General features: G+C 48.5%; 7 protein-coding genes and 1 non-coding gene across 8 annotated transcripts; 3 read left to right on the forward strand and 5 right to left on the reverse strand.

Moving 5' to 3' along the window:
* Nucleotides 1-2,027: 2,027 nt before the first annotated feature.
* Nucleotides 2,028-3,770, reverse strand: EDB82DRAFT_471263 (uncharacterized protein; the record flags this gene model as incomplete). The annotated part of the gene is made up of 1 exon (XM_025730461.1): nt 2,028-3,770. The coding sequence occupies one exon, from the start codon at nt 3,768-3,770 to the stop codon at nt 2,028-2,030; it is 1,743 nt and encodes a 580-aa protein (XP_025589584.1).
* A 6,672-nt stretch (nt 3,771-10,442) lies between these two features.
* EDB82DRAFT_50581 (Metallo-dependent phosphatase-like protein) lies at nt 10,443-12,496 on the reverse strand. Its single transcript, XM_025730460.2, has 4 exons — nt 11,967-12,496; nt 11,841-11,901; nt 10,758-11,777; nt 10,443-10,701 (listed from the first exon to the last, which is right to left on the reverse strand). The coding sequence occupies exons 1-3, from the start codon at nt 12,096-12,098 to the stop codon at nt 10,834-10,836; spliced, it is 1,137 nt and encodes a 378-aa protein (XP_025589583.1). The 5' UTR covers nt 12,099-12,496; the 3' UTR covers nt 10,443-10,701; nt 10,758-10,833.
* Nucleotides 12,497-14,510: 2,014 nt separating this feature from the next.
* EDB82DRAFT_520531 (uncharacterized protein) lies at nt 14,511-16,230 on the forward strand (the record flags this gene model as incomplete). Its single annotated transcript, XM_065609068.1, has 2 exons — nt 14,511-14,606; nt 14,686-16,230. 2 exons carry the CDS (start codon nt 14,511-14,513, stop codon nt 16,228-16,230), a joined length of 1,641 nt encoding a protein of 546 aa, XP_065465606.1.
* A 1,150-nt stretch (nt 16,231-17,380) lies between these two features.
* EDB82DRAFT_487016 (Phophatidylserine decarboxylase-domain-containing protein) lies at nt 17,381-19,125 on the forward strand. Its single transcript, XM_025730458.2, has 5 exons — nt 17,381-17,584; nt 17,639-17,998; nt 18,053-18,131; nt 18,181-18,352; nt 18,406-19,125. Exons 1-5 carry the CDS (start codon nt 17,445-17,447, stop codon nt 19,077-19,079), a joined length of 1,425 nt encoding a protein of 474 aa, XP_025589581.2. The 5' UTR covers nt 17,381-17,444; the 3' UTR covers nt 19,080-19,125.
* Nucleotides 19,126-20,626, reverse strand: EDB82DRAFT_487018 (glutathione S-transferase). Its single transcript, XM_025730457.2, has 4 exons — nt 19,995-20,626; nt 19,660-19,939; nt 19,440-19,607; nt 19,126-19,387 (listed from the first exon to the last, which is right to left on the reverse strand). Exons 1-4 carry the CDS (start codon nt 20,136-20,138, stop codon nt 19,176-19,178), a joined length of 804 nt encoding a protein of 267 aa, XP_025589580.2. The 5' UTR covers nt 20,139-20,626; the 3' UTR covers nt 19,126-19,175.
* A 534-nt stretch (nt 20,627-21,160) lies between these two features.
* EDB82DRAFT_t57 lies at nt 21,161-21,250 on the reverse strand. The gene has a single exon. It is a non-coding gene; the product is annotated as a tRNA-Glu (tRNA).
* A 725-nt stretch (nt 21,251-21,975) lies between these two features.
* On the forward strand, nt 21,976-23,217 carry EDB82DRAFT_520534 (ankyrin repeat-containing domain protein; the record flags this gene model as incomplete). The annotated part of the gene is made up of 1 exon (XM_025730456.1): nt 21,976-23,217. The coding sequence occupies one exon, from the start codon at nt 21,976-21,978 to the stop codon at nt 23,215-23,217; it is 1,242 nt and encodes a 413-aa protein (XP_025589579.1).
* A 2,161-nt stretch (nt 23,218-25,378) lies between these two features.
* Nucleotides 25,379-27,461, reverse strand: EDB82DRAFT_543443 (major facilitator superfamily domain-containing protein; the record flags this gene model as incomplete). The annotated part of the gene is made up of 8 exons (XM_065609377.1): nt 25,379-25,694; nt 25,747-25,800; nt 25,979-26,336; nt 26,383-26,582; nt 26,634-26,809; nt 26,865-27,114; nt 27,160-27,293; nt 27,345-27,461. 8 exons carry the CDS (start codon nt 27,459-27,461, stop codon nt 25,379-25,381), a joined length of 1,605 nt encoding a protein of 534 aa, XP_065465607.1.
* Nucleotides 27,462-27,521: the final 60 nt, after the last annotated feature.

Consider the following 27,521-nt stretch of genomic DNA (forward strand, 5'->3'; position numbering starts at 1 on the left):
CATGGGATGCAAAGTCATAGTCCCAATAAAACTTGACAGAAGTCCAGTGATAGGATGTGCAGTAGGAAACAACGATTGGGGGAGAATTGCGTGAAGATTTGAGATTTGAGATTCGAGGTTCAGATCAGGGTAGAGAATGAGTGTAATATGACCATTCTTTCCTTCAGATTTGTTTAATTATTACAGTACCAGTCTTTCTACAGATTCCGTAATTGACTCTATCATAGACAGCAATCGACAATTGTGTGGCTGGAGAAACATGGCGGCGACGGGATACTGTAGCAAGGAGAGGAAGCCGAATGCATGACGGGCGCGGTGTGACATCTCTTGCGCATGCTCCCGTTTAAGCTATGTACAGTATCCGTTTGTCTTTGGCAATGTGAAATTGCTATCTCTTTACTGGCCTTCGGACGCGGCATAATGCATCGTCGCCGGGATCACTTCCAGCTTCTTCACCGTCATCGTCAAAAGACAATACGGCTATTGACCTCATGCATTAGGGGAGTATCGTTATTAATGACTTCATGGAGATCTCTCGCTTGGAAGGAATGCATTGTCACTTACTGCAAAGACCCGCGATGCCTCAGTGTGTTGTTGTCTCTGCATTGACCCGACCTCAAGGATAAACAACGTACACGAAACATACAAAACAATCCACATCATCACAATAGATTGCTTCCCCACGATATCTGCCCCGTTTCATATACCGTAACTGACGTGTCTAATCAGATAGGCGTCTCCTCTTGCCACCTCACTAAACCTCCACTGGTAATCCAGACAACAATCCCGAGCAAATCGGTTAGATAGTGTCCCCGTGATACCCCAGATTCGTGCTTCCGATGATCTAGGCAATATTCCTTCCATTACACGTCTACACCGCGGCTCATCGTCCCAAACGAGATACGCTCCCGTGAAGCGGAGGCAAAAAAGTAGAGTCCCGTATGCGAATGACACTTTGCGTTTCTGAGTGATTACACGTACGAGCAAATGTCCGGCATGTCCACACGCACAATGAAATCAGAATGTATGTACGTGTGCTTGTATCTCGGTCCGGCATGTGCTACGTAGGTACACAGGTGACCGACCACAGGTGAGTGGTGTTTGGGTGCGGGCCTTGGTTACTTTCACGATGCCAACGTTAACCGAGTCAAATTTATGGGCGTGGCCTATCATATTGGCTTCCGTTCAATCCGGGGCAACTCTCAGCTTAGTCGGTCAGTATCCATTAGAACATTCGCAGCGCAAGAAGATTTGTCGTCAGCTTATGCTTGTATGCAGTCAAGGTCGCCACTGAGATATCGTGCTGATTTGGCAAGGGCTGGGCTAAATAGCATCAAGAAGATAGCAGGGATTGAATGTTGCAAACATCAGTAAACGAGTACAGTTCATATCACAATTGAACAGGAAAAGTAAAATGGGAGGCGAATTAGCTTTCATTTCTAATGAAGCCAGGCCATGTCAAAGGCCTGCCTCCTATCTCTATATGATATTGATATAACCTCTCGTCATCCGAGTAGATAAGAAACCCGAGCGAGTGTGGTATCCCCAACGCCAATGATGTTATGGAAAATAGAAAACTGGAAAAACAGATAGAGCCGCCCAAAGATCCTTGCCAATGCCATGATTGCTGCGCTCCCTACAGCGTAAAATGAGTGGCTCTGGGGTCACAAGAACACAGAGTGACAAAGCCAAGAAAACACGTCTATCATGCAAACTTGTCTCTCCACAGCGATCCAAGGCCCTTCCAGATGCCAGAGAGCTTAACTCATCAAATGGTGGTGAAAAACAAACAACCACTGCCCCTTCGCGCCAATCATCCCGCATCCCAATCGCCTGTCTGCGATCGAGGTAAATTTCGTATTTCGTAAGACATGTTTCGTGTCGTTAAAGCATGAAAACAAGGTAAATGACAGAAATATCAATGCCGAGGCTAAGATGGAAATGGAAACCCAGGTGCTGGAATACACGCGTTCAAACGCCGTCAAATGATGTCGCGAGACAATGTGTGTGAAGGCTAGCGTCGCTGTCTAGGCAGCATAGGCTTCGCGGTAGGGCCCGTACTGGCTGAACTGCACGTCGCTGTAATTCGAGGTCTTGACTTTGGAGTATTGAACGCCTCCGTAGCCACCAGAGTAGCTAGTGTCGCGGGCAGGCATGGAAGGACGCTCACCGGCGCGGGCACCAGTGTGATCAGCGTAGTATCCGTAGGCATCGGTGGGTTCTGCGGAGCGCGAATAGGAGTTCTGGAGCGTTGTACGGCCACCATCAACTCGGTATTGCATCACATGTTCGCCACGCGCTTCGGGACCGTGCTTCTTGCTGCTGCGATGGGCCTTGCGCTCTCGTCGCTGACGCTCGTACTCATCCTCTGAATCACTTTCAGGGATTTGGGCCTGATGCCTGGTGCGGCCTCGACCACGGGGGTCAATCTCGGGGTAGGCACCGCTGAAAGTTTGAGCTCTGGCGATGCCTGGCGCGTAGCGACTGCTGTGGCCACCCTCAACGGGCATGGTAGATGTCCGGGGAAGGTCGCGTCGGGGAGGAGAGCCCGTAGGCACACCGGTTGCTGTAGCTGACTTGTACATGTGAGGGCGAGCAGTGGGAGGAGAAGCCTCAAGGGGATCATCAACGACCTCAGGCTTGCTGTAAACCTTCTCGCCAGCTGAGTTGCGCCTGGGCTTGGCGGATGATCGGCGAGCGTCGTCGTCTTCGGTAGGAGCGGCGAAGGGCGAGCCCACAGGAGGTGGAGTGGGTGCAGGAGGCTGCACATGTCGAGCGAAAGATGATGGAACCTTGCTTCGAGAAGCCTGGATGTAGTTCATGGCAGCATCGGCCTTGCTCAAATATTCATTCTGATACTGAGTAGGAATAGGAGGCGGGGGCATCGAGTTGGTAGCGGGAGGAACAACCTCCTCACGGTGCGTTGATCGATCTCGCTCGCGTTTCTCGTCGTGCTTCTTGCTCGACTTCTTCTTGTCGGACTTTGAGGCGGGCTCGTTGTCAAAGGTCTCGATGTAAGGTTTCGTCTTCTTGCTTTCCGTTTCCCTCTTGCGAGACTTATCACGAGTCTTCTTCTCGGCGCGTCGGGCTTCTTTGGCGGCCTCCTTGGCTTCCTTCTCGGCACGTCGAATGGCATCGTCGGCTTTTCTTCGTCGTTGACGCTCAATTTCCTTCTCCTTCTCCCGCTCACGCAGCTCGCGCGCGTACTCCTTCTCCCGTTCTCTCTCTTCTCTTTCCCTCTCTTCACGTCTTGAAGTCTTGTCTTGGTAGGACTTCTCCCTCCTCACAGTTCGTACTCCCTCAAAGATATCGGCAGCACGAGGATGGTCATCCTCGTAAGAACGTGAATATGAAGAGTATCCCCTGGGGCCAGGTGAAGGCTGTCGGGGAGACTTATAACTGCGCTCAGGTGTGTGGATTTCATATTTATATGCGGTTGATGTAGGTGTAGGTCGACTTGCTGAGGGGCTTGCGGCTGCAGCTGTCTGACGACTTGACGCACTTGCAGCTGTCTTGGCTCGCATTTGCTCTCGCAATTCTGCGAGCCTGGCCTGGTCGTCGTAGCGTTTCCGCTCTTTCTCGTCGGCCAGTAGCTCATAGGCGGTTTGAACGCGCTGGAACTCGTCCTGCTTTTGAGCCTTTAATGTTGGGTCCTGAACTTTGTCAGGATGGCATTTGAGGACGAGCTTTCGGTGCGCAGATCGAATTTCGGGTAATAGAGCATCTTTGGCGACACCCAAAATTTTGTAAGGATCAGGTTGTGTAGACATATTGGGTGGTTGATTGTCGACTACCGATGAAGGTGTCGAGTATATAGAATAGATAAATGTTGCTCGTTGAGGATATCTATTGCATCGATCCGAAGGTCGTCGGAAGGGCGAGGCTTTAGTGAGTTGTGGTAAGGCTGTATCCTACAAGCAAGGCAGGGCTGGGAAGTTGATTGTATGTATATTAAAAACCAAGTCGGGTAAGTATGACTTGATGTTGTTGAGTGGTCTGGGCTTTTGCTTTTGGGGGGCGGTGTCTTGTGAGTCTCGTCGCCAGAGCAAGGTGAGGTGAGTGGGTGGTGCTCGGATTTGCAGGGTACCGTAGAACCAGGCAGAAATTTGTACTTTGCAAGTAAATGCAATGCAATGCCGGATCAAACGAAAGACCGGGGGTGGGAGGCGAGAGTCTTGACAAAAAAGTGAGCAGCCGGCTGCTGAACACGAGGCAGACGACACGACAGAATAAAGATGTAAAGTAAAGCAAATTGGTGGTGTTGATTTGGTTGTTCACGTCCACGGGGAACAGAGGAACAATGCGGGAGAAGGGGACAAGACAGCGGTCGTTGGGGTATTGAAGAACAAGAGCAGATGAGGTCACGGGCGAGAGTGTAGTAGTAGACAAGGGGGACTGATTCGCCGGTACAAGGGTCGATAGAGAGGACAAGCTAGAGTCGACGATCAGACGCCAGGAAGGGGGTCCACGACTCTGGAGGGTCGCCTTTGGGCTTTGGGGGTGCGGTCCACCTGTACCTTGGACCGTCTCGTCTGGTGGTGCGTGTTGCGTGGTGCGTGGGTGCTGGACTTGTCCGCTGTTAGTGGTCGCTGTTGGTCCAGAAGGTGGTCCACTGGAGGGGTGCTGTATGTACTTGTGAGGTAGTCCGAGTCCCTCTTTACGATGGAGCTGGTCTGGTCTGGTCTGGCCTTGGTGGAGTTTTTTTCTTTTCGAGTCGGGTATGACCTCGAAAGAGTCACTTATTCACCGATGAATTCCGTTGTTCGCCTCTGAATATCTTGATTTTCTAGAATGAATCAAGTAGTTGGGAACTACTGATTAAATTGAATGGTTTGACTCGTAAGGCGTGTGGTTGAAACGAGGTGGCTGGTCTTCAAGTATTGCCAAGCCTCTATCGGCCTGAGGCTTCGACAGGTTAAATAGTATGTATCCGAGTACGTACTCTCGGGTGGAGCGAGATTTATCAAAACGCAAAAGCAGATCAGAGTCAATTGGATAAGGAGATTCCGTTTCCTTTCTGCAAAAGGCAAAGAACCAGGAACGTGGCGAGTTGAGTTTACTTTAATTCATGTTATTCAGCCTCCTTTCTAGTCGTGTTTCCGTCTCATGTTTTCTTGTCTTGGTCGTCGGCGGCGGCGGCGATTAATCATGAGCTGACTAGTACCTCCAACTGAACTGACACTCCGTAACGATATGCTTGGTAAAAATGATCGGTGGTTTTTTCCTCAGTATCCGTACGTATTGGGCGAATAGCATCACAGCGGATGGAGAATCCTGGTTGAAGAGACAGCAACTAATGGAAGGGCGTCGAAGGCTCTGATTGAGCCTGGCCAAGGACAGAGCTGCTCCAGCCCGCACTTGAACCAGGTTAGTGAATGGTCCCCTGTTGTCCTTCACTGAAATGGCTCGCGAAGATGGGTGCCCGCGGGCTTGATTCACCATTGCGGAAGTGGGTTTGTGGCGCGGTTCGCTGTTGGTACGCGCATCTTACGAGTCGAGACACGTGGAGGTACATTCCTCACAGTGGCGAGATTCACCGAGCTAAAGGTATCAGGTTAGATGAGTCAGGTAATGGCGCATGTATCTCATAGCTTGTTCTCGTCGGCTGCGCGAGGATGACCGACACTGAGACGAAGCAGGCGATGAATCAGGATGACTGGCTGTGAGTGATGATACAGTCAGTACTGTAGGCCATCTTGACATGGATGTAATGTCAGATATAGCCTCGGATTTTAGATCAATTACTGGATTTGAGTAATCCCTCTCAAAAGAGTTAATCCCGATTAGACTATTCCCCTTCATAATCAAGTGATTAGTAGATGGCGATTCCGACCGAGATGGTGTACCTTGCATTACAGTTCTACCAAACCCAAAAACAAAGTACCTCGATAATTGAAGTGGCTGGTGTGGCGAGTAAGACCCTTCAATTCCGACTCACCTCTTTGTCGGAGCTCGGGCAAACCTAGATGGTGAACAGTACAATGATCAAAGCAAGGCTTTCCAATTCATCGGGTCTGTCGTCAATTCAGGGTCCGGGTGGAGATAACCTGTCAGTGAGTAGTCCGACAACTCCATCAAACTGCTGAGCTGTATGAATCAGCCCAGGAACATCCTGACAACTACAGTCATCGGCCCAGTAAAAGCATCATCAGTTCTTGGATTACAGTTCAGGCGTTCATCAAGCCCCGTCTCATGACGGCAAGCCTTGGCCTGACTGCAGAGGAATCCATCGCAGCTGGATACCTAAAGTTGCCCGCTGTAGTAAGCCCGACGCGTCCCAAAGCTAAGTAAGGTGTCTGCTATTTGGAGGTGCCCAGCGGGAGGGATGGGAACGGAAGCGGGAGGGAGCGGGACGAAGCCCAGAGGCGGTGAGGCTGATGACTGGCGCCTTTCCTTAAATCTAGCATTGCACCGAAAGTATGTGTCTTTGGCAGCTGAAATGGCACGAGGCGGTGCTGAAAGCGAATGGAGGTTTCTATTTCGGCAGTTTCAGTAAGGCTGAATTGTCAAACTAAATGATGACTATGACGATGATAACAAGCATCTTCTACGAAGCGATACGACAGAGGTAAAGTGAAGCAAAATACAGCGGTGCTTAGGCGAGTCGTTAGTTGAAAGTAAAGCGGTGTTGGAGCATCCCCCAGATTGGGCAACCAAAGTGCATACATCCAACCACAGCACAAACAGAGACATATCATTTTTCAACGGTCGATACAAGTGCCTTCTCTCATTCCATTGGATCATTGACAACTATGGGCTGACTGGCCGGCTGCCCTCTCCTCGTTGGGCTGAGGTGGTCGTGAGGCCATCCGACAAGAATTTGAATTGAAATACAGCATCATGCTTGTTGCAAACGTTGGCAGCATAACGTGCAAGTGATTTTCCTACCACGAGACATGAGCACAGATCGTCGATCAATTACTCGGTGTGTAGAGCTCTGGGGATCGACGGCTTGAGCTGTCAGAGCTTGGAGGGGAGAGGCTAAAACGAGCCAAGATCCAAGCTATGCCCTGCCCTGGTGATGTTCCATGATACTATGTACAGCTCGGGTAGACAGACATACGGATCACAAGTGCGGTCAATTACTTCAAGGGAGTTGCATGTAATCACCGTAGCGACGAGCGTCTCATGAGCTCTTTTTAGCTTCAGGTTTCGTTCCACGTTTCTGTTCCTTGGACCTTGCTCAGCTCGCTTGATCAACCGATGCATGCTGTCAGGGACCACAGCGATAGCTCCACGAAGATTTCTCCCTCGTGAGATTCTATTCATCAATCCAGCAGACTCGTCGACAAGCTGCAGCAGATATCCCTGGAATGAAGCTCCCCTGGGACCCCTTGTGAGACGACGGATAGTAGATAGTGGGAATGTAGCTCGCAGGCCATCGCATCACGAGGCCTGCATTTTCCAAGTTGCACTACGTCTCTGGACTCTTCACTTCACCCCCTGCAGCCGGCTCGGGGTGGATCAAAATGTGTGGTTGCTGTGGCTTTCTGACCATTGTCCCAGGAACCTCATGATGATAACAGTACTATTCATTTGCTCCGCAGGTACCCAGATAGATGTTCGGCGAAAATAAAAGGAGATTCCAAGATTCGAGAAAACCATGTGTTGCATATCTCCACATCTAGATTTGGATAAAAGATACCCCCCACGGTAGATGTACAGTACAACAGTATGAAGCACATGTGGAGTGCTTACCCATGAGCAAAGGGAAGAGTGTCATGATGCGGATGCTACACCAGACACACGAGAGCATTCCTGCAGAAGGCTTCTCTGTGGACTCCTCATCCGATAGGAGATGGGATGGACCTGCAGAAAGACCAAAGAGATGCAGTGGACACAAGCTGACAAAGGCCAATTAACCATAGAGAAAGATGGTGGTGAGGGGCATGTTTGGTCTCTTTCTTCTGCATGACACCATCCATGAGAAGCGACGAGTCCTACATAATACTGTACTTGACACCCAAAAGGTGGTTAACTCGACTGACTACAGCAGAGCCCATCACAGCTCGTCACACAGGCGCTTATTGTGAAGTGCATAAGAGCTGTAGGAGAGATGTGATGGAAAAACGTACCACATATCACATCCATCACTTCTTCTCTGTACAAATAGACAATCGATAATTCATCCGAGATGACGAACTCATCGAGAGAAAGGGGAAAGAAAAGTCAGATGCTCCCCAGATCAGAGTCTCTTGTGACAGATGTTTTGGTCATCAGCGTCATGGCCCAGTGGAGGCCCAGTGCAAGGCCGGTAAAGTACAGCATCCGTTGGGCTGAAGTCAGGCCAGGTCAGAGGGTCAAATAAACAATCTAATTGGATAAAAAGCAAAACTCCCCCGTCTTCGGGAAAGGGCGGGGCCGTCCAACGGGCTTTCGCATCTGATCACATCTTGGATGTTATTTCAACCAATCAAGATATGCTTCCTTCGACTGAGGTCTTTTATGGAAAGATACAAAAAAAACCATGACAAAGATTCAGATCCAGCCTAAATCGTACATTCAATAATATGTCCCTAAGCAAACTCGTATGGAACCTGGATCCATCTGGGTCTCTGCAACTGGCCAGGTTACAGCCGGGGAGCTGAGGCAATACATACATACACACATTCGACACATACCAACATAATAAGCAAAGGGGACCGACCAGAATCCTGGGGAAGAAGAGAAGAAGGGGGCCACCGCCCAAAAAGAGCGAAGCCAGAGGAAGATCATCGACGGTCTCGTCCAGGGGATGCTTTCCTCTCTGAGTAAGGACCAACGAGGGGACACTTCTCTGATAGGAATAGCAGACGGCAGAAGATTGATAAAAGACCCCCTCACGAGAGCTGTCTAGCCATCTACAGGCAAGGCCAGACGCCGTCTTGGTGCTTGAATCTGATCGCAGCATGTGGCTTTGGGGATCACAGGCCTATCTACTAGGCTAATCCCTGGACAAAAAGAGAAAAAGAAAAGCAGAAAAGTCAAGTACTTTTTTGCGCTTGTTGGTCGCGTAGAGTGACTTTGCCAATACGAAATACCCGTGGTAGCAAAGTTTCTAGAAGGCTTCTGCCTCTGAAAGTTTCACAGCAAGGCTTATCATCATCAAATTCCTGTCTTTCTTGATATCCGCTACAAGACGTCACATCGTACATCTCGAAACGGAAACAAGTACAGCGCCGTACCACTATCATACGGTTAGGTTAAAGAGGGTGGGCAATATTAAAGCCAAGTCAGTGTGGTGGCTTTGGCACGAGCCCTTTGACGTTATTCCTCGATCCATAGCTTGAGATGGCAGGATGGGATAGGATAGGATAGCGCAGGTCACCACCACGTGGGCGTGCTCTCTGCCAGACGTCCAATTCCTAGATCCGGCTTTTTTCTCTCTGAATGATTCAACCTTTTCCTTTTCCAAGTTTTCGGCTCAATTGAAGAAAGATTGGGAAATGTCCTAATCCACCATGTGAGCCCAAACATGGGTGTACTTCATCTTCCTATTGTACCTGAAGAAGAGAAAGAATCTTGTTACTTGGACTTGGACTTGGACCTGGACATCGATCGATATCGATATCCTTTGACGATCCCGCGATTGGCGATGCCGATGTCATTTCACTCATGACCCCTCGAGATAAAAAGCGCGTTAATCATGAACAGGGAACATGCCGCTTCAACCCGCGTCGGTCAAATGCCTCAAGCGCACTCTTACTGGGAACATCCCCGTGAGCGTTCGTCCATCCTCTGCCGATGCACTTGTTTGCTTTTTCCCTTTTTTCCTTTCCTTCTCCTGTCCTTCGCTAAACGCGGGGTCGTATGCACATACAAGCGAAGCGTATTACACATCGCACAGCTCGGTTTCATGGAGGAACTGCCGTACCTGATCTAGCCTTGTATAAAATAATACCTAATAGTACACGAAAAGGGGGGAAGACAAGTTTTGGTTTGTGCTTCGCCATTCCCAAGATAGAACAGAAATACAAGGGGAAACTAAGCCACGCTATTGGGCTGCTGAGGGTATCACGACAAAGACTGGCGGTGAGCAGACGAGACTGGACTTGTTTCCCCCCTCTCTCGGCGGAGCCCTCCCCGCAAGTATGAAGCAAATCCCTCGTTGTGGTTATTTGTTTGAATTGGTACTAGAGAGGTTTTCTGTAACTCGGGACGACGACGACGAAGAGCAAGGAAGAAGGTTTGTTCGATCTTCATGCTATAGCCACGTGAATGACTATCAACGGGTTTCCCTTGTTTCATGTGCCAAGGGAGGCATTTCTTTGACTTCTTGGCGTCTCAACAGGAGGGGCTGTAATTCCACTGTAGAGGCTATGATGTATTAGTTATGGTGTTGCGATTACGATGAGTGTCGTAGCAGGAATCAATCGATGAATTGCCTGACTGATTGGCGGTCTGGTGTTGAGAGTCGAATTGATCACGAATTTATCCGGCTCCAGGGTAGGTTACCGTCTAAGGCTCTGAATACCTGCAACTGTATCAAACCACGTAGTATGTTGAAAACACATCGAAGTTTAATTTGATACCCGATTATCTACTCAGGGAATACTCGAGTGACCATTGGGACCACGTTCACGCACTACAGTTGTAGTTCATCTCTTGGACTCGACTATGACATACATCCAACAACGATGGTACACGACGTCAAATACCACCACATGCAGTCAATTCGTTGTATCTCGATCCGGCACAATGCAGAAGGTGCGTCACAACGTAGTAAGCTTCATCAATAGCCTACGACTACATGAAAACTTGGTTAACTTCAACTTCATTTGAGGCCATCTTCTCTCCCAACGTGGTTCATTGGGCACCAACTCATGCCTGAGTCTAGGGTAAGTCAGGAGCGAATCAGTGATCATCGATATGGCCGTCCTGTTCCCAGACAGGAAGATCAAGGTCAACTACGATAGGCTTATTGAATTGCTTTCCTCCGATATGTGGATGCCGGCTCTTCATGATCGCCGCGTTTACGACACACGTCTCTCGACGACCCATCCTCCCAAACAGAGCTGCCTGATCGCTTCGTGGTGAGGCGGCTTCACCCCCTAATCCGATGGTGCCATGAGAAGCATGTATATCCATAGGACCAGATCCGAATACATATGGACTCGTTGCTGACTCGACAGGGCGAGAAACGTTGGTTACGTCAGAGCCCCCTATATTTATCCCATATCGACCCGGATGAGACCCATCGTTGGCTAGTGACGGTGTCTTCCTTCCAGTCAAGTCTACCAGGCATGTCTTGTTATTGCCTTGACCAGGATCTTCCCAGCGAACGACACTCTCCTCCTGATAGGCAACATTTCGACAACTGAGATCCCACATCACTCGTTCAGCACCTCTCCCATCATGAATGTGGCCACAAACGACAAGCTGTGGCCTCACCCGCCAGAGTGCCTGCCTTAGAGCCTCGCAGCCAGTAGCTCGCCGCTCATCGGTTTCGTCGCAATGCATTCTCGGAGGCGTGTGCGTCACGACAATGTCCGTATCGAGTGGTATGGACTCCCATATCGACGTCAGATCTGACCAATTGCTCGGATTCTGAGGAGCATCATAGTAGAATGCCCATAATCCATGGCGTGGAGAATATGGCGATCCAAAGACCTTGAAGTGTGTACGTGGCCCTGAAGGCGATGTGAGACGAACGTTGGCTGAGCCGTGGGACAGATACGTTATCGATGGCGAAGATGTGAACAGTCGCAGACACTCGTCGTGAGACTGGGGGTTCTTGTTGTGAAAGTATAGGCCATGCTCGGCATAGAATTCCGGATCCAGAGTTATATCGTGGTTGCCTGGAGTTTGCAAGGCGCGTTAGACACTGCTCAACCGTGTCACGGATCTTGAAGAGGTCATACCAGCGATGACGATCTTGGCCTCAAAGTCCTGCTTCTCTAACCAAGCGACTGTCTTTGCAAGCTGAAGAGAGATCAGCTTCTGTCTTGTACGTGCCCGTTCAGAATATTCGAGTTAGTACTACAGACCTCAGCATGACTCCCCTGGTTTGTCAAATCTCCAGCGTGGATGAGGACATCGCCCTTTGGCAGCTTGACCTGACAGTTGTGAGTATCAGAGATGCAGACGATTCTGGTTCTTCTCCTCATTGATGCTGTCATAATGGCGTCAAAAGCTAATTCACAGCCGTTGAGCCTAAGGGAAATGGTTGGCTTTTGTGTAAAGGTGAGGAACCGAAAGTGTAATCGCTGGTTAGCGTTACTCAGCGAGTCAATCTGCGAGCTCGGCAACTAAGCTATGCGCCCTGTGGAGTTGATGTCTAAGACAAAGGATCGTCTTTTCAGAATTTGGTGGCCGATTTGATTTCTTTTTCCTTCTGCAAGGGAGATTCTGTCCGACGGGAGCAACCGTTGAAGCACGTTTCGATAGCGAGCGAGCTTTACTTGATCTTCTCGTCCATGCCAGTGAGGCTCTCGCTTGTACCCGTTGTAATGCGAGGGTGATGTGCAGGCTGCAGATTTGGTGGATCAATCAGAGCTGATCTTGTGCTTGTTTGCTAATGATGGATCACGAAGGCTTCTATAATGCTACGGTTCCTGCTTCTAGAAGATGTTACCATCAACATGATCCTCCGATACCACGAAACATTACCTAGGTACGGATACTCTGTCCGTAGATAGTTAAGGGATGATTTTTTGACAAGAAAGAATGCTACGTAATTTAAACATGAGGTTGGGAAAGTGAACCGAGATGTTGGAGAAACAAGTGCCGTTGGGTATGGACCGTTGTAAAGGCACGGTACAGTGCACGTTACTGTATGCCGCTAATTTGAGCGCTAGAAGGACCCTAAATGACAACCTCTTCACTCAGTGGCGTCCAAGTTTCTTCCCGCACTGACTGTTTGCCTGTTTTTTGAACCTGGGAATGACTTCATTAAAGAAAGCTTCATGCAGGTTTGATGGAAAACAAGTCCGAAAGACGTCTTTCCGCGTCACTTTTTGACAGATTTATGTTTTCTCGGATACTTGGCCCCTGTTGACGCGCAATTCAACAGCGTTGCATAAATCAAGGCGATGATAACTTACAATACGTCCCCTGTCGCTGGTAACAGGGAGATGGACAGGGCCAGCTGATTGACAGTCCATTCCCAGCGCAACGGTCCAGCCTGTGGGAGGGAATCTAATCTCGGTATCGTCCGTTTGAGTTAAAGCACGTCGTTTTCTGCCTATAGCATGGCAATTTAATGATTTAAACAAAAATAAAACAACCAAGCAAAGCATGACCTTGGACTTGTTGTTGATGCGTGTTCGAGTACATGAAACGCTGACGTTGGCTAGAATATTTCCGTATGGGGTATTTGCTTTGCTTTGACTAAAAAAAAGTCACTGACGAGTCGAAAAAAAAGCAATAAAAATTCGGGTCAGGCGTTCCTTTGATCAAATTGGCCCAGAGCCCATCTTCTCCCCCCCTGTCCGGTGGCTTTCTGACCCTGGCGCGGCTTATTCTCATCAGGGGAAACCATGGTTATTCCCCTTCCACTCGTTGGCTTGCATTCATCTGTGCACCATAGCATGATCCATTCCTTTCTTTTGGGATTTTGCCCATTGGGCAATCAGAATGAAACAAACGGCGGCGGCAACTAAGGGGCCTTTGAACAACTGGCCGCGATCTATGGTCATTGTACATGAAGCGTGGCGTTCCCATGACTCCTCACTTTGTGTTCTACTAGCTATTGGTTAGATACAATGTCCGATCAGATCCATCAAGCAAGCAAGCACACCGCTGGCTGATGCACATGATAGTGGCAGTGTAAATGCCATTTTCACAATAACCCAACATCAGGCGCAAGACACGCTCTAACCTGCCTTGTGCAGAATGTCTCTCCATCATTCAAATTTCATATCCCATCTTAAGCCACTTGCTCGACAATCCCTGCCCGTTCTCTGCTGTATTTCCGTCAGTGTCCACTTAGAGCTCGCTGAGTCCGTTACAGGGGCTTCCAGGGGATCTAGCCCGCCCGGGTGAGGGGCCGTGCAGCGAAGGTTGTTAGTGCACAACACAGTGTTAATTCCCCAGCACAGGCCAGCCCCCTCATGGGAAATCTCTCGCCTTGTCCTTGTCTTTCTGTCTCGACTGTCTGCCTGTCCTGCCTTCTCTTTCTCTTTGTAAAGCTCTCTCGGAGCCCGACGCGCCTCGATTCACAAAAGAATGATATCTTAGAGACGACGATATCTTTCAATAGTTAGTATCGCTGGCCGTCGACGCTCTCCTTCAACAAGTATTCCCTCTACCAAAAAGTTATCTTATCTCTTCTTCATCACGATCTCTCCACCCCTTTACCTTTTACCGGATCCCCTCGTTAGCCGCTTCGATCAATCTACGCAGTACCGATTGCGTCCTATAAACACTGCCTTTACTTTGGCTAACAGCTACTACTCCGAAATCCTGCGTCATTGACCACGACATTTTCCTCCTTCTATCTAGATCAGCATCACAATACATACCTTCTTTTACCGCCCTACAATCCGCTAAATCAGTCCTCAACGGTCGCGGGCGCCATCTACACGGCGACAATGGCTCCAGCCCCGACCTCGACCGAGAATATTACCCCACCGCGCAGCAGTCATGGCCAAGCAGACTCATGGGGATACAGCATGTCCCAGAAAGAGGTATGGAGTTTTGCGTCTCAGGATGCTGTCTGCTGCTATCGAGGTTGCAAGGGCAAGTTGCTGACGATTGGCTGGCTAGGACTATGATAACGACATGACCAACCATGCCTTTTCCCAAAAGAACCATTTCACTACCCAGAATGGTAACTCCAACTCTTACCACTCTGGTATGGATAGAGTTGGTCGCAAAGTAAACTCCCACGATAATCTTTCGAGTACAAAGCTCCATAACTCCGTCGACGGTGCCGGAGGTCGTCACATTGCCGAGTCCCAGACGAGCCCAGCCTTGAATGGCAGCTCTTGGGAACAGGAGTATGGTCCCCATGAGACCGAGGACGAATACAGCCGCAATGCTGTACCTATCGATCAACCGCCTGATGAGGGCTCCAAATGGATCCATCGTGATAAGCTGGCAAAGATAGAAAGCGAGGAGCTTCAGGCTGCAGGAATCTACATTCCAAGATCCCGTAACCAAAGCAAGCAACGACGAGGCGATCGAGACCGTAGCCGTAGTGCTATGCGCCGAGGCACAGATACATCCGAGACAAGATCTCGAAAGAACTCCACAGCTGTCGATTCGCGAAGTCCCGAGATCGGAGGCGAATCCTGGGATTTGAGAACTCCAGAGGAGATTGCCGAGGAGGAAAACAATGCTTACTTCCATGCAAACAGCCATAAGGGAGGTTCTCGCATTCCGGTTGCCAAGGTTAGTCCAGTGCCCATCAGTATCGATCGTTTTGAGCGAGAATCCATCGCTTCGAGAAAGACAAGCTCGAGCCCCGAAAATGAACGGACTTTGACATATGAAAAGGCGCGACCCGGCAGCGCGCACATGATGAAGGGCTCCGACGCCATGTCGATCAACAGCAACTTCAATAATAGTAGCTTGCCCGCACCGAAACGAACCGCTACCGACAATCCTTCACCCAAGAAGAACGCGAACGGTCCACGAAAGACCTCTGCACCTTCCAAGACAGGGACTGGAACGAACAGGCCAAAGACAAGGTCTGGTTCTGTTGGAAATAGTATCTCAAACGCCACGCGACCTACAACTCGATCTGGAGAGTTGTCACCTGGGAATAAGGCACCTGAAGGTGACCCTCCATGGATGATCAACTCTTACAAGCCTGATCCTCGACTTCCTCCTGATCAGCAGCTTCTCCCAACCGTGGCGCGACGCCTACAGCAAGAGAAGTGGGAGAAAGAGGGTAAATTCGGCGATGTCTACGACAAAGATTTCCGACCCCTCAACGACAACGCCTTGGGCAAGGAACACCATGAGAATAGGTCCGGAGACGAGACCGACTCGAAAGAGAAGGAAGAAGGCCAGGCTGGGGGTGAGTGGCCACTCAAGTTGGAGCCAAAGAGTCCTACACAACGTGCTGGAGGTTATTCTACAATGCCTAGGATCTCGGACAAGCCCACCAACAGTCCTCTCCCAAGTCCAAGGACACCCATGTCGCCCAATGCACCTCTTTCACCCAACGGGCCAGGACAAGAACAGCCAAAAGAGGAGCAATCCACCGAACAACCTGTGCAGCAGCAACAACAACAACAACCTCAACGTCAACAACCTGCCGACGACGACAGCAAGGGCGGTTGCGGCTGCTGTGTGGTCATGTAGACTCGGTCTCGTCGATTGTCGATTCAACCACGATTTTGAAATACCCACTCCTTACCGCCAGTGCTTGACAAAACTTTACGATGCAACGAATTTCTTTTTCGAATTATTTACATTCAGCCATTGTGTTACACCATATCATACCAAACCAGCCCACCACCTGGTTAGCGACGCACCTTTCATTCCCTTTGTTGAACAATTTTTTATAAGCGATCTGTTCCACGTCAACCCGAACAAAAGACAGCAGCGACCTTGTCACCACGACATATATCCAATAGAGGAAAGTTCATGCATTCACCGACGTGACGGGCTCATTCGGTGAGCTGCCTGAGTCTGGTGAAGCAAAGGCACACACATGTCTTTTCCGGAGTCCTTCATTATCTTATTTAATCCCCCGGCGTTCGAGCTTCTTGCCTTGTCTTTTGGTAACTGATTGCGGCTTTGCCGCTGAAGTGGTGTTTCCTGTTATTTTTCTGCCCAAAGAGGAGGGGTACAAACGGAGCGGATTGATAGACGGCGGTTTCTTGATGGCGACATTCTTCAGACTTGCAGTGAGAGTCTGGCAACACTGGCTGGCGTGGGCCAGTGCTTGTTATATAGCCAGACTTCCGAGGGGGATCTTGACAGGATGTTTTGGAGATTGAGAGTTGAAGCGGACGAATAACAAAACATTAAAAGTATGATTGTGTCCAAATGCGTGATGAATGATGATGCTACATTGGTTTGCGGTTGTGTTACGATATCTGCGATCTGGATAGTGGTTATCTGTACAAGTGTTCATGTCAATGGCAAACCAGGATAAAACCTTGATGAATACATTTTGATTGGTGTTGAGTAATATCTACTGTGAAAAATCTTAAACGACAACTTCCAAGGTAATACAAACTATAATGAGTTGGAGGTTTAGGTCTCAAAATAGATAGAACGCCCACAACGTCATCATTATTTATTTGTCAATTGGCCTTGGAAGTTCGGGAGATCGGCACAACAATTGGATAAAGCAATGCGCCTTGCATTCTTGCCAAAGCAAACGAAAGATATCAAGTAATTGAATACGGATAACGGCACTTTATAACTAAACGGGTACGTCGGAAGAGGGGTTACAGCACGGCAATGCCCGGGGGTGGAGTATTGTCTAAGTGGTTTGCATCATCGAGATGCTGACGTAGCACAATCGTATTTCAGCAGTAATGGATATAACGTAGAGAGAGAAGGAAATGTTTATATATAGTGAGAGCATCTCTGTCTTGGCAATTGACCTGTTCTTGAGTCTCATTGTCACTAAAGACACTGCAGCAAAAATGGTTCATCAACACGGAGACCACCATAATATCCCAAAAAAGCACAGGATTCACAAGTATGAGTGACTCACTTCCTACTCACCTATAATAACAGCTAACAAAGCTTCAAGGCCTGGTGCATGGCTCCCAGCCGACCATCGTGTGCACAGGGAGTACATGCGTCGCGTGACAAAACACGCAGATGAGAATCCCAAAGAACTCACCCCTGTCCTCAAAGAGTTCAAGGAGTTCATTGAGACGACGCCCCGCGTGTATATGTACTTTGTGCAGATGTTTGAAGAGATCCCTCAGAAGCATCCTTACGACAATGATCCCACAGGCACACCGCAGCTACGCGACTATCAGCACATGCTGCAGGTGCTGAACCATATCTTTAGCACGGCGCCAGAGTGGACGGATGCGGCTGAGAGTGTGGGGATGGTTGGAGTACCACTTTGTGCTATTTTCGATTACCCTATGGGAACGCCCAGGTGAGTCTTCACTGACAGACTAGAGAGGTGAGGATGAGGCTGATTAGTATTTAGTGGTTATGCTGCGTTCTTGGACCCTGATGTGAACCGGATGCTTAAAAAGGTTCTCAATCACTGGGGAAAGTATCTTATGGTATGTCATTTATACGCGAGATATATGGATTGAAGCCGACTCTTTATAGACGCCTGACTCGGCAAAGGTCTTGGGAGATCACACTCAAGGCTGGTTTGGCCCGACTGGCATCCATGATCTTGTCGAGGTTGCCAACAAGCCGAATGGTACAGACATGAGGTTTGAAGACATGTTTATCTGCGACTCTTCAGCTAAATACTATGGTTACAAGTCATGGGATGGTAAGTGATCTGTTCATCGTCGATGAAGTCCTGCAGTTTACTAACAAGCTTAGACTTCTTCACCCGCAAGATCCGTGACGACGCTCGTCCTGTAGCATCTCCTGATGATGATCTTGTCATCGCCAACTGTTGTGAGTCCCGTGTGTACAACATCGAACACGACGTCAAGCTTCGCGACCGCTTCTTCGCAAAGGGACAACCCTACTCCATCCTTGATATGCTCGCCCATGACCCTCTAGCTGAGAAGTTCGCCGGTGGAACGATCTACCAGGCCTTCCTCTCCGCCCTGTCCTACCACCGCTGGCATACTCCCGTCTCCGGGAAGATCGTGCGCGCTTTCGTCCAGGATGGCACGTACTTTAGCGAGCCTCTCTTCGAAGGTGTAGGAGAGCCCGGATCCACGGAGATTTCGTCCGCGGGACTATCGCAGAGTCAGGGGTACTTGAGCGCTCTGGCCACGAGAGCCATCATTATCATCGAGGCGGATGAGCCGGCTATTGGATTGCTAGCATTTGTCGGTATCGGTATGGATGAGGTGAGCACCTGTGAGATTACGGTCAAGGAGGGAGATCATGTAAAGAAGGGCCAGGAGACAGGCATGTTCCATTTTGGAGGCTCGACGCATTGTGTTATCTTCCGCAAGGGAGTCAAGGTTGAGGGATTCCCCGAGGTTGGAAGACAGGAGAATGTGCCTGTGCGAAGCAAGCTGGCTGTTGTTAAGAAGTGATGACCACATTGCGCCATGAAATACAGTAAATGGGTTGAAAAAAAAATGTATGTATTATGACTTCTGTAATTATTCGACTTTTATGTTCTCATTAGTTCATTTCTTAGCATCATCCTTCATACCGGCCTGCACCCAGTTCTTGGCTCCGGTGGCCTTCTCTTCCAGCTCCTCCTCAGATAGCTTGTTCAGATCAAAAGCACTGTGAGGGGTAGGAACGTGGCGACCGGCTTCGAAGCCAGGACGCTCGAGGAGCTTGTAGAGCCACTTCTCCAGATGAGGGAACTCGGACAAGTCGACGCCAGCCCACTCTGTTGAGTCGCGTCAGTATGTGAGATGCTGTATAAAATGCAAGAGACTTACTGGCAGAGGCTACCCAGCCCCAGATGGAGATGTCGGCAATGGTCACCTTGTCGCCGACAATGTAGCCGGATGCTTGCTTGGAGAGATGAGTGTCGAGAGTGCGGTACAGACGACGGGTCTCGTTGGTGTAGCGGTTGATACCGTACTCAATCTTCTCAGGAGCGTAGCCTGAGTGACGTGTTAGGACTGGACATCTGGGAAATCAGAGGGGAAAACATACGCTTGAAGTGGTTGGCTTGGCCCTGCATGGGACCAAGACCACCCATCTGCCACATAAGCCAGCTGGTCATCTCCCAATGCTCAGCAGAGCCTTGAGGGAAAGAGAACTTGTGATCCTTGTCATAGCGATCAACGAGGTACTGCAGCATAGCACCACTCTCAAAAACACGAATCTGCTTGCCGTCGAGTGTGTCGGTGAGAGCAGGGATGCGACCGTTGGGGTTGATCTTGAGGAACCACTCTTCCTTTTGCTCATTCTCGGTCATCTTGATGGCGTGCACCTGAGTTTTGTTAGACGCTGGGCTGTGTTGCTGCAAAGTGAGTGATTTGGTTTACCTTGTACTCAAGGTTGAGCTCCTCAAGCAGAATGGAGGGCTTGATGCCATTGGGAGTGTTGGTGGTGTAGAGGGTGATGTCGGTCTTGATCTTTTGAGCCATGTTGACGAATTGTTTGCCTAGTTTGGCAATGCGTGTTGTCATTAATGTTTGGTGTTTGTGGAGTGAGTGAGTGAGTGAGTGGAGGTGGGGAGAGAGGGGATGGTGTGACTTTTATAAGAATGGGTAGTGTAGAAGATGTTAACCTTGAATATGGTTACAGTACAGTACTTATGTCGTATAATGAGGGGCTTGTTGGTCTGGGGAATGAAATGGACTGGATCAATTATTCATAAGGTCCCCCAGTTTAGATTTCTAATCCGAGGCTACGCTACCTTGTATGGATCGAGTGGGAGGTCCCACATTGGACCACGATTGTTACAATAATCTTTGTAATCAACCCGTCTCCGAAAGCTCCATCCGCCTTGGAGTATTCAATATTGTCTTTGTTAATAGATAGAAAGATGGTGTTCCATGGTATGATTTGTAAGTGTTGTTCTTCTTCAGCTGATGATCTGATAATGCCATTTCTAGTAATTGTATGGATAGAGTTAGCTAGCACTTTGAATGCACTGGACTAGTCATTGATGTCATTTCTTTGAACTACCTGCACAACCGCCCAACGTAACAGTTGTGATACTATGATGTTTTATTCTATAGCTTTATCGATAAGGAAGTACCAATTCTACCATCTTTTCAACGTCATCAACCACTCTTCTCACGGTTCAATGTCTCCGTTTCTATGTGCAAACACCGGCCCCACTTCCGGATCCGAGTCTTTACCCGGCCGGACTATAATTGATGGGCAGCAGATATATCAAGGTGCGATCTAGATCGTTGTGATATTTCTCTCTTAGTTCGAGCGAAGTTATTCAACTCTATCCGCATGATGCTAGAAGTGATGAGAGCTGCCTTTCTCTCGAAATGCTTGCACAATAGAGTTTTACCCTTGCCAGAAAGTTTGTTCTTGAAGCATCAGATTCAATTTTAAGTCGCTGCAGCAAGCAGGCATCGCGAATATAGTGAGAGTTACGCTATGCCAATCGACAGATGATAAACTTACATCTGTAGAATGAAAACCCAAAAAGAATAAGGTACTCAACAGAGTCGAGAGCGGCAAAAATTAACTCCGGTACAGGGAATCGAACCCTGGGCTCCGCGGTACTGATCTCTCAGGTTATGAGAGCGCGAAATGTTAGCCACTACACCATACCGGAAATCGATAACCGTGATTGGTGATTGTTAACAGGGTGTCTGCGATAGGCATCTATATAGATATGCTGCTGTCCATGTCCAGGCGATCATCTAGACTCGCATTGTTTGTATGAACACATGTACAATGTTCACTTTCTGTCGTTACCTGCCTACAAATTGTATCTCATGGAAAAGCTTGCAAATGATTTGTGGATACCTGACAGCAATAGAGTCTTGACTGAGCGGATTGTTAAATGTTAAAATATGAACCTCAGACCGTAGAGAAGCCAAACAGTCTCAAATTGCAGTGCGCACATTTTATGAACAATATTTAAACATATCAGACAAGCCAAGATTGTTGTTGCTATGGAGCAAATCGTGATTTGAGTTTGCATGTTGCGGCCATTTGAAGAACCCACGCCCATTTTGCAAACAAAACGTTTACGAGAGACGAACCCTTTCAGTCGTATAAGAAGCAGCCTGCTCTCCCACAATCCCTCGGTCTTTGGCATCAATCCATTACACATCAGACATCGCATTAATCTTCACGCACCCGAATACCAAACACATTTTAAACCACAGCGAAACCCATTGGTAATCTACATCATTGCCGTGTTCAAGGAATCAAGACTTGCACACACATATCCTACTACTATCAACAAGATTGTTGACATTCCTAGTACCTCGAGTTTGGGTATATCTACTTGTTATTACTAAACTTTTTGACAACTCCTACCTATACAGCAAGATGTCTGTCCATACTTACACAGTCATTAATATGCCTCGCACCTTCCTGAGGATACCCCCGGAGATCATCTCCTCCATCGTTGACAACATGCTTAAGATGAACCATGAATGTGAGAAGCCCGCACCTTGGTTTTGGGCCGACACCGAACCTGAGCCATACTTCAATCCCTTGCAGAGATACAAGGATGCGCTGAGCCTTGCTAGAACTTGCAAGACCCTTTACAACCTCCTCATTAAACAGATATACCGCACCGACGTGCGAAACAACGAATCGTCTGCACTCTTGAGGTCGGTAAAGCTCTGTAGCTTGGAAGGGGTCAGAAGATCTCTCGACGCTGGGGCCGATATTGATATCCGCGATCCCTTGGAAAGCGACCAAACCACTGCTATCCATTGGGCCTCCTACCTGGGCCACAAGAACATTGTCTCTCTTCTGCTCGAACGAGGCGATGACGTAAATCGCCGCGTCCGTGTCGAAGTTGGTGCATTTTCTTGCGATATCGTGGAGGTAAACGTCGAAGCTAGCATAATTTGTCTTGAAGGTGTTCAGGAGGAAGTTACTAGATGGACCCTGGAGCACGGAGCAAACCCCCTTTACTTTGCCATCTTGGGGGGTGACTGGGATACCATACAGCTCCTCATCCATGCCGGTGCGGAATTTGTCACCCATACTGGATGCGGCGTTCATGCTCTTCATCAAGCCGCGAGTCACGGCGATGCCGGTCTAGTCGAGTCGCTACTAGAACACGAGTCCGTTGTTGCCAACCTTAACACCATATTGGATAACCGCGGCGCAACAGCTCTCCACTATCTCAACCACATTGATGACGATGAGGCGGAGAACTGTAAGATAATCAGGAAACTCGTCGAGCACGGCCACCAGGTTAGCACTACAGATGGATACGATGCTTTGCCTATTGAGGAAGCTATTTCGAAACGCTCGAACATGATCACTGCAGAGTTCATCCGAAATGGTTCGCTAATCCCTGTGGAGCTTCGTTTCCATATCTTTGGTGATAACTATTTGGAGACCATAAAAGCATTAGCCGAAGCTAAACACAGAGGCTTCCCTCTTCGCTTTCATCGCGCAAATCCTCCCATGGTCACCACGTTTTTGGCAAGGATACGGACATACCACCATTTCTATAAGCTCGTCTACCAGACAGGTCAAGTTCCCGGGCCCATGAACTCTTACGATCCTGACCAGTGGGAAGTCTTTTGGGCATCAAGACCTTTTGTATAAATCACAAGGCTACGGCTGCGCGGGCTAGTAGTTACAGGCACTGAGTAGCAACGCTGACGATGACGGTAATGATAATGACGATAACGGCGACAACAACAATGGTGATGTTCTTTATTTCTGGCATAATTTTGACGACATAACGGTAGGTATATCCGATGCCTGATGAGCAGTATACAGGTTTGGTAAAAGTATGAACAAGGTTGAAGTGTCAACTTAATCACATCGAGTCAGGAGCGTAGAATACTAGAGGAGGAAATTAAGATTGTGGGTTTATTTAATGTACCTGTGCTATTTAACTTTAAAGAAACAGGAAGCTCCATTGCATATCTTGCTTGAACACCTGTGTTTTGCTTAGTTGCAAATCTACACAATAGTAAAACTACCCATTCAAGTGCCATTGTTTCCCCGAGTCGCCTTAACGTGTTATGTTGTAAGTAGCTAATATCTGGTATTTTGTGCTTTTCTCAACCTCAGCCCGTAACACATCGATGCCTTCGTTGACACAGTCCATGCAAGATAGCGGTAATTGCCATTGGTCTGGACGATCCCCGCCTCAATCGTGATACTTCACTTGTGATACAGCTTGATGAGGGATGCGGCGCTGGTAAGGTTCTCTTGATGGTCATGGTGGCTCATGTCAACCATGATAGAGTAATCGTGCAACTTCTTAGATTTGAGACATCTTGAGCCAGGTCAAGGCCCTCAGGATACTGTATGGCTGCCAAAACTCCACAATTGCCTCTTACAGCACTCTCCAAGATATGAAGGGTTGATCCAATCCATTGAGATACTGATCTGAATGCGACGTAGGTGGTTGGTGGTTGCTACATAAGAGCATAGTGGAAGTTATCGTAGGATGGCGTGAGGAGTGAGTTGACCGCTTGAAAGTCAATTTTGTAAGCACTTGATGAGGTGATAAAAACCAACAATGTTGGATAGATATGTATGCATTGCGAGGAACTTTTCCGTTAAGAATAGCCGTGACTAGCTTGGTGAGACAAATTACACAGCATGTCCCCAAGCTCGATCTGGCGTAGGATGTTTCGAACGCTAGTATTCTGCCGGAGCAGATTGAGTACAAGGCTCGCTTCACCAGCATTTCTCGATCGCAGAAGCTCTATGAGTTTTCCGTTAACCTCTTGTTCCGCCTCCAAGGTCCTGATCTGCTGTCGTAGCTCGTGGTCCTTTAAAGGCAAGGCGTAGGTACATGGTATTCCATTTGTGTGGCATTTCGCACATCGTGGTCGATTCCCGTTGCACTGTAATATCAGTTAGAGTAAACATACAACTTATCAGTCGTGGGTGCTGTACTCGAGTTTTGCGTCTTCGACGAGTTTCGCAGGCGACCGAGACACCAATTCGTGGTGGACGAGGTAGTAGAGTATGGGAAATGTGCATTTGGGGTTCTGAATTTGAGGGAGCGGGGAGAATAGGACGATTGTAACTTGAGCCTGGAGCAGGCATTGTTCAAAAGAGTGCAAGAATAAGTGATTTGTGATTATAGCCCAAAAGGTCTACGACTGCAAAACTGAAAGGAATGGACTGCGTTAGAGTAGATCGCATGCATTCACACGAGAGCTAAAAGGGGGTATCGATGTTGCCAGCGACACAATGAGAGAAACGAGCGACCACTGAGCCCTCATCTATAAGATGCAGAGATTCATCTTCATACCTAACCCAGCTGAACATAGGCCATGCTCTCCGGTATTTGCGGTTGGCTGTTATAGACTTGTCAAGTGATCGTCATGTTACGTTAGCAACAGTTCTAGCTGTTATCGCAGGGAACTAGGGGGTTGTTCTACGCTTAAACATTGAACATCTAGGCCAAGAAGTCACCAAATAGGACCAAGCGGCAGGGCCATCCAATGATAATCAAGGCCGAAGACACCATCAGGATTTCGACAGCGGCTTTCACAGGGGTACTGCTCATCCTGAATCCCGTGTTTGCTAGGCCTTCCATCTTGGAAGGTTCCCAACAGGCAATTCTTTTGTTCATCTCACATCACTATGTTGGCAGAAATTGTCAAATAAAATAAACAAACTGTTATTGCTGGCGCCCAATGTCCTGTACTTGAACCTCGATCTGGAGTGAGACAATCAGGGTAGTCCAAAGCCCACAATTCTTTCCCGCCAAAGCACGCACATCTGGCGTCATGCCCACCTAACTCGTGTCTTGGGCCTTTTTCTCTTCATAGGCTCTACGACCTTCTTCTTTCAGTCTCGAGTCATCCGATCTAGTAAGGTTGACTTGTGGCATGAGAATAAATGCCAGGATAAATGCGAGACTGGCTGCACCCGCGCCGATGACGAAGATTATGCGGAATCCTTGTCTATAAGCTGGGATGAGAACTGATCGAATTCTCTTTGCTTCATTTGACGAAACGGTATCGAGGAAGGATTGAGGGTTCCCCAGTAAGGTCTTTGATTCGTGGTCGCCCAGGTTGAGGGAGGATAGTGAATCGGCGAGGACATTGTTCCTACAGCCATTCAATTAGCGATTGCTCATTCTTGACACATGGTGCAGCATACAAGACTGTACCGCAAACTGCAAGTCCTAGTGTTGCACCCAGGTTTCTGACGAAACTATTACATATGTCAACTTCACTCTTGTGTTATGTTTGCCATCAACCACTCACTTGCGAAATGAGGTGACAACTGCCATGTCACGCCTATCAACACCAGCTTGCGTAGCAATGAGCGCACTATTGTTCTTGTGAGCCCTTTCTGATACCATTCAAACATCACGAACCCCCCTACTTACGGCTGCAGCGTATTGCCCACTCCGATACCAATGAGTACAGAATAACCGATCTGTTTGTCCACACCTGTTTTCTCGTCAAGAGTTGACATGAGGCCAAGACCAACAGCCCAACACAACCAGCCGAAAAGTATACATTCACGGTACCGACCGACCCAGTGGACGATGAGGCCTGAGAGGGTACTGCTGGCGGTCTGGAGCAGTGTGATTGGCAAAAGCATTGCTCCGGCTTTGGTAGCCGAGTAACCGTAGACGAGTTGGTAGAATAATGGTATGTAGTAGACTTGCATGACAAAGTTCCAGCCGTTGATAGCCATGGTGAGACATGCGCCGTTGACGATCTTTGACCTAAATATGTGCACTAATATTCGTCAGAAGTTGTTTCAATAGGTGTTTGAGATACTTGCGTGGTATTAATGGGTACTTGGGGCCCTTCCACTGCCAGAGCATAAACGCAATGGACACTGCTGTTCCTATTACCAGAGTCGATATCACTTGCGACGAGTTCCAAGCATATTCTTTTCCTCCCCACGTCAAGCCTAGAATAACAACAGTCATGCCAGCGAGGGCGAGGAAGATGCCCAAGAAATCCACAGCCTTGAGTTTTCTGTGTTCCATGTTAGTTAAGTTGCATTTCATATTCGTCACAAGCACTTACAGTTTCCAGTCTCCTTGCACGCCTTTCAATGGCATGAAGAAAAGTACACATATGGTCGTCAGAAGGGTCAAAGGTAATTGCATTCTAAAGATCCATCGCCATGAATCTTCTGAACTGGATGAGAGTGCACCTCCCACGACAGGTCCAATACCATTGGCGATCGCAACCACAGCGCCCTGATAAGGAAACCCGTCAGTCTTCTTTGCCACAAATGTGCTTCGAGTGTCTTACCAGAATACCTTGATACTTTCCCCTTTCTCGCAAAGGAACCACGTCACTAACTATCAACTGTGCGACAGTCATGAGACCGCCCCCTCCAATACCAGTGAAAGCGCGAAAGATGGCGAGTTGCAGCACTGACTCTGCTAAAGAAGAGGCCAGTGATCCGATGAAGAAGATAGCAAGGCCTACAAGAAGGATTATCTTACGAGACCAGATATCTGATAGTCTTCCATACATGAGCTGTCCAACTGTTGAAGTGCTGTAGTTGTTAACGGGCGTCCAGTGTCGCAATGATATCGCTTACATGAAATATCCGCTGGCTATCCATGACACCTGAGCTGTTGAGCCCAAGGCATTTCCAATGATGTACAGACTCGTAGCTAACATTGTCTGGTCCATCAATGCTAACAAGTCGACGGTTGCACATGCGAGAAATATCTGTAGCATATGTCAGCTTGTTAGCTCCTCTGGTGGGTTGTCACAGCATACTGTAATGATGGCTCTCTTGGGGACATAGTTCGTCTGCTCATTGAACTGATGGGTCTTGCCGTTCTCAGATCCTGTTTCGTCAAAAATAGTGTTTGCTGAACCTATATCACGACCCATGACAACATTGTTATCTGAGTTGTTGGTGTTTGCCATTGTCTATCGTATTTTGGACACACG

Source organism: Fusarium venenatum (genome assembly GCF_020744135.1).
Source record: "Fusarium venenatum strain MPI-CAGE-CH-0201 chromosome Unknown EDB82scaffold_1, whole genome shotgun sequence".
Classification (NCBI taxonomy): domain Eukaryota; kingdom Fungi; phylum Ascomycota; class Sordariomycetes; order Hypocreales; family Nectriaceae; genus Fusarium; species Fusarium venenatum.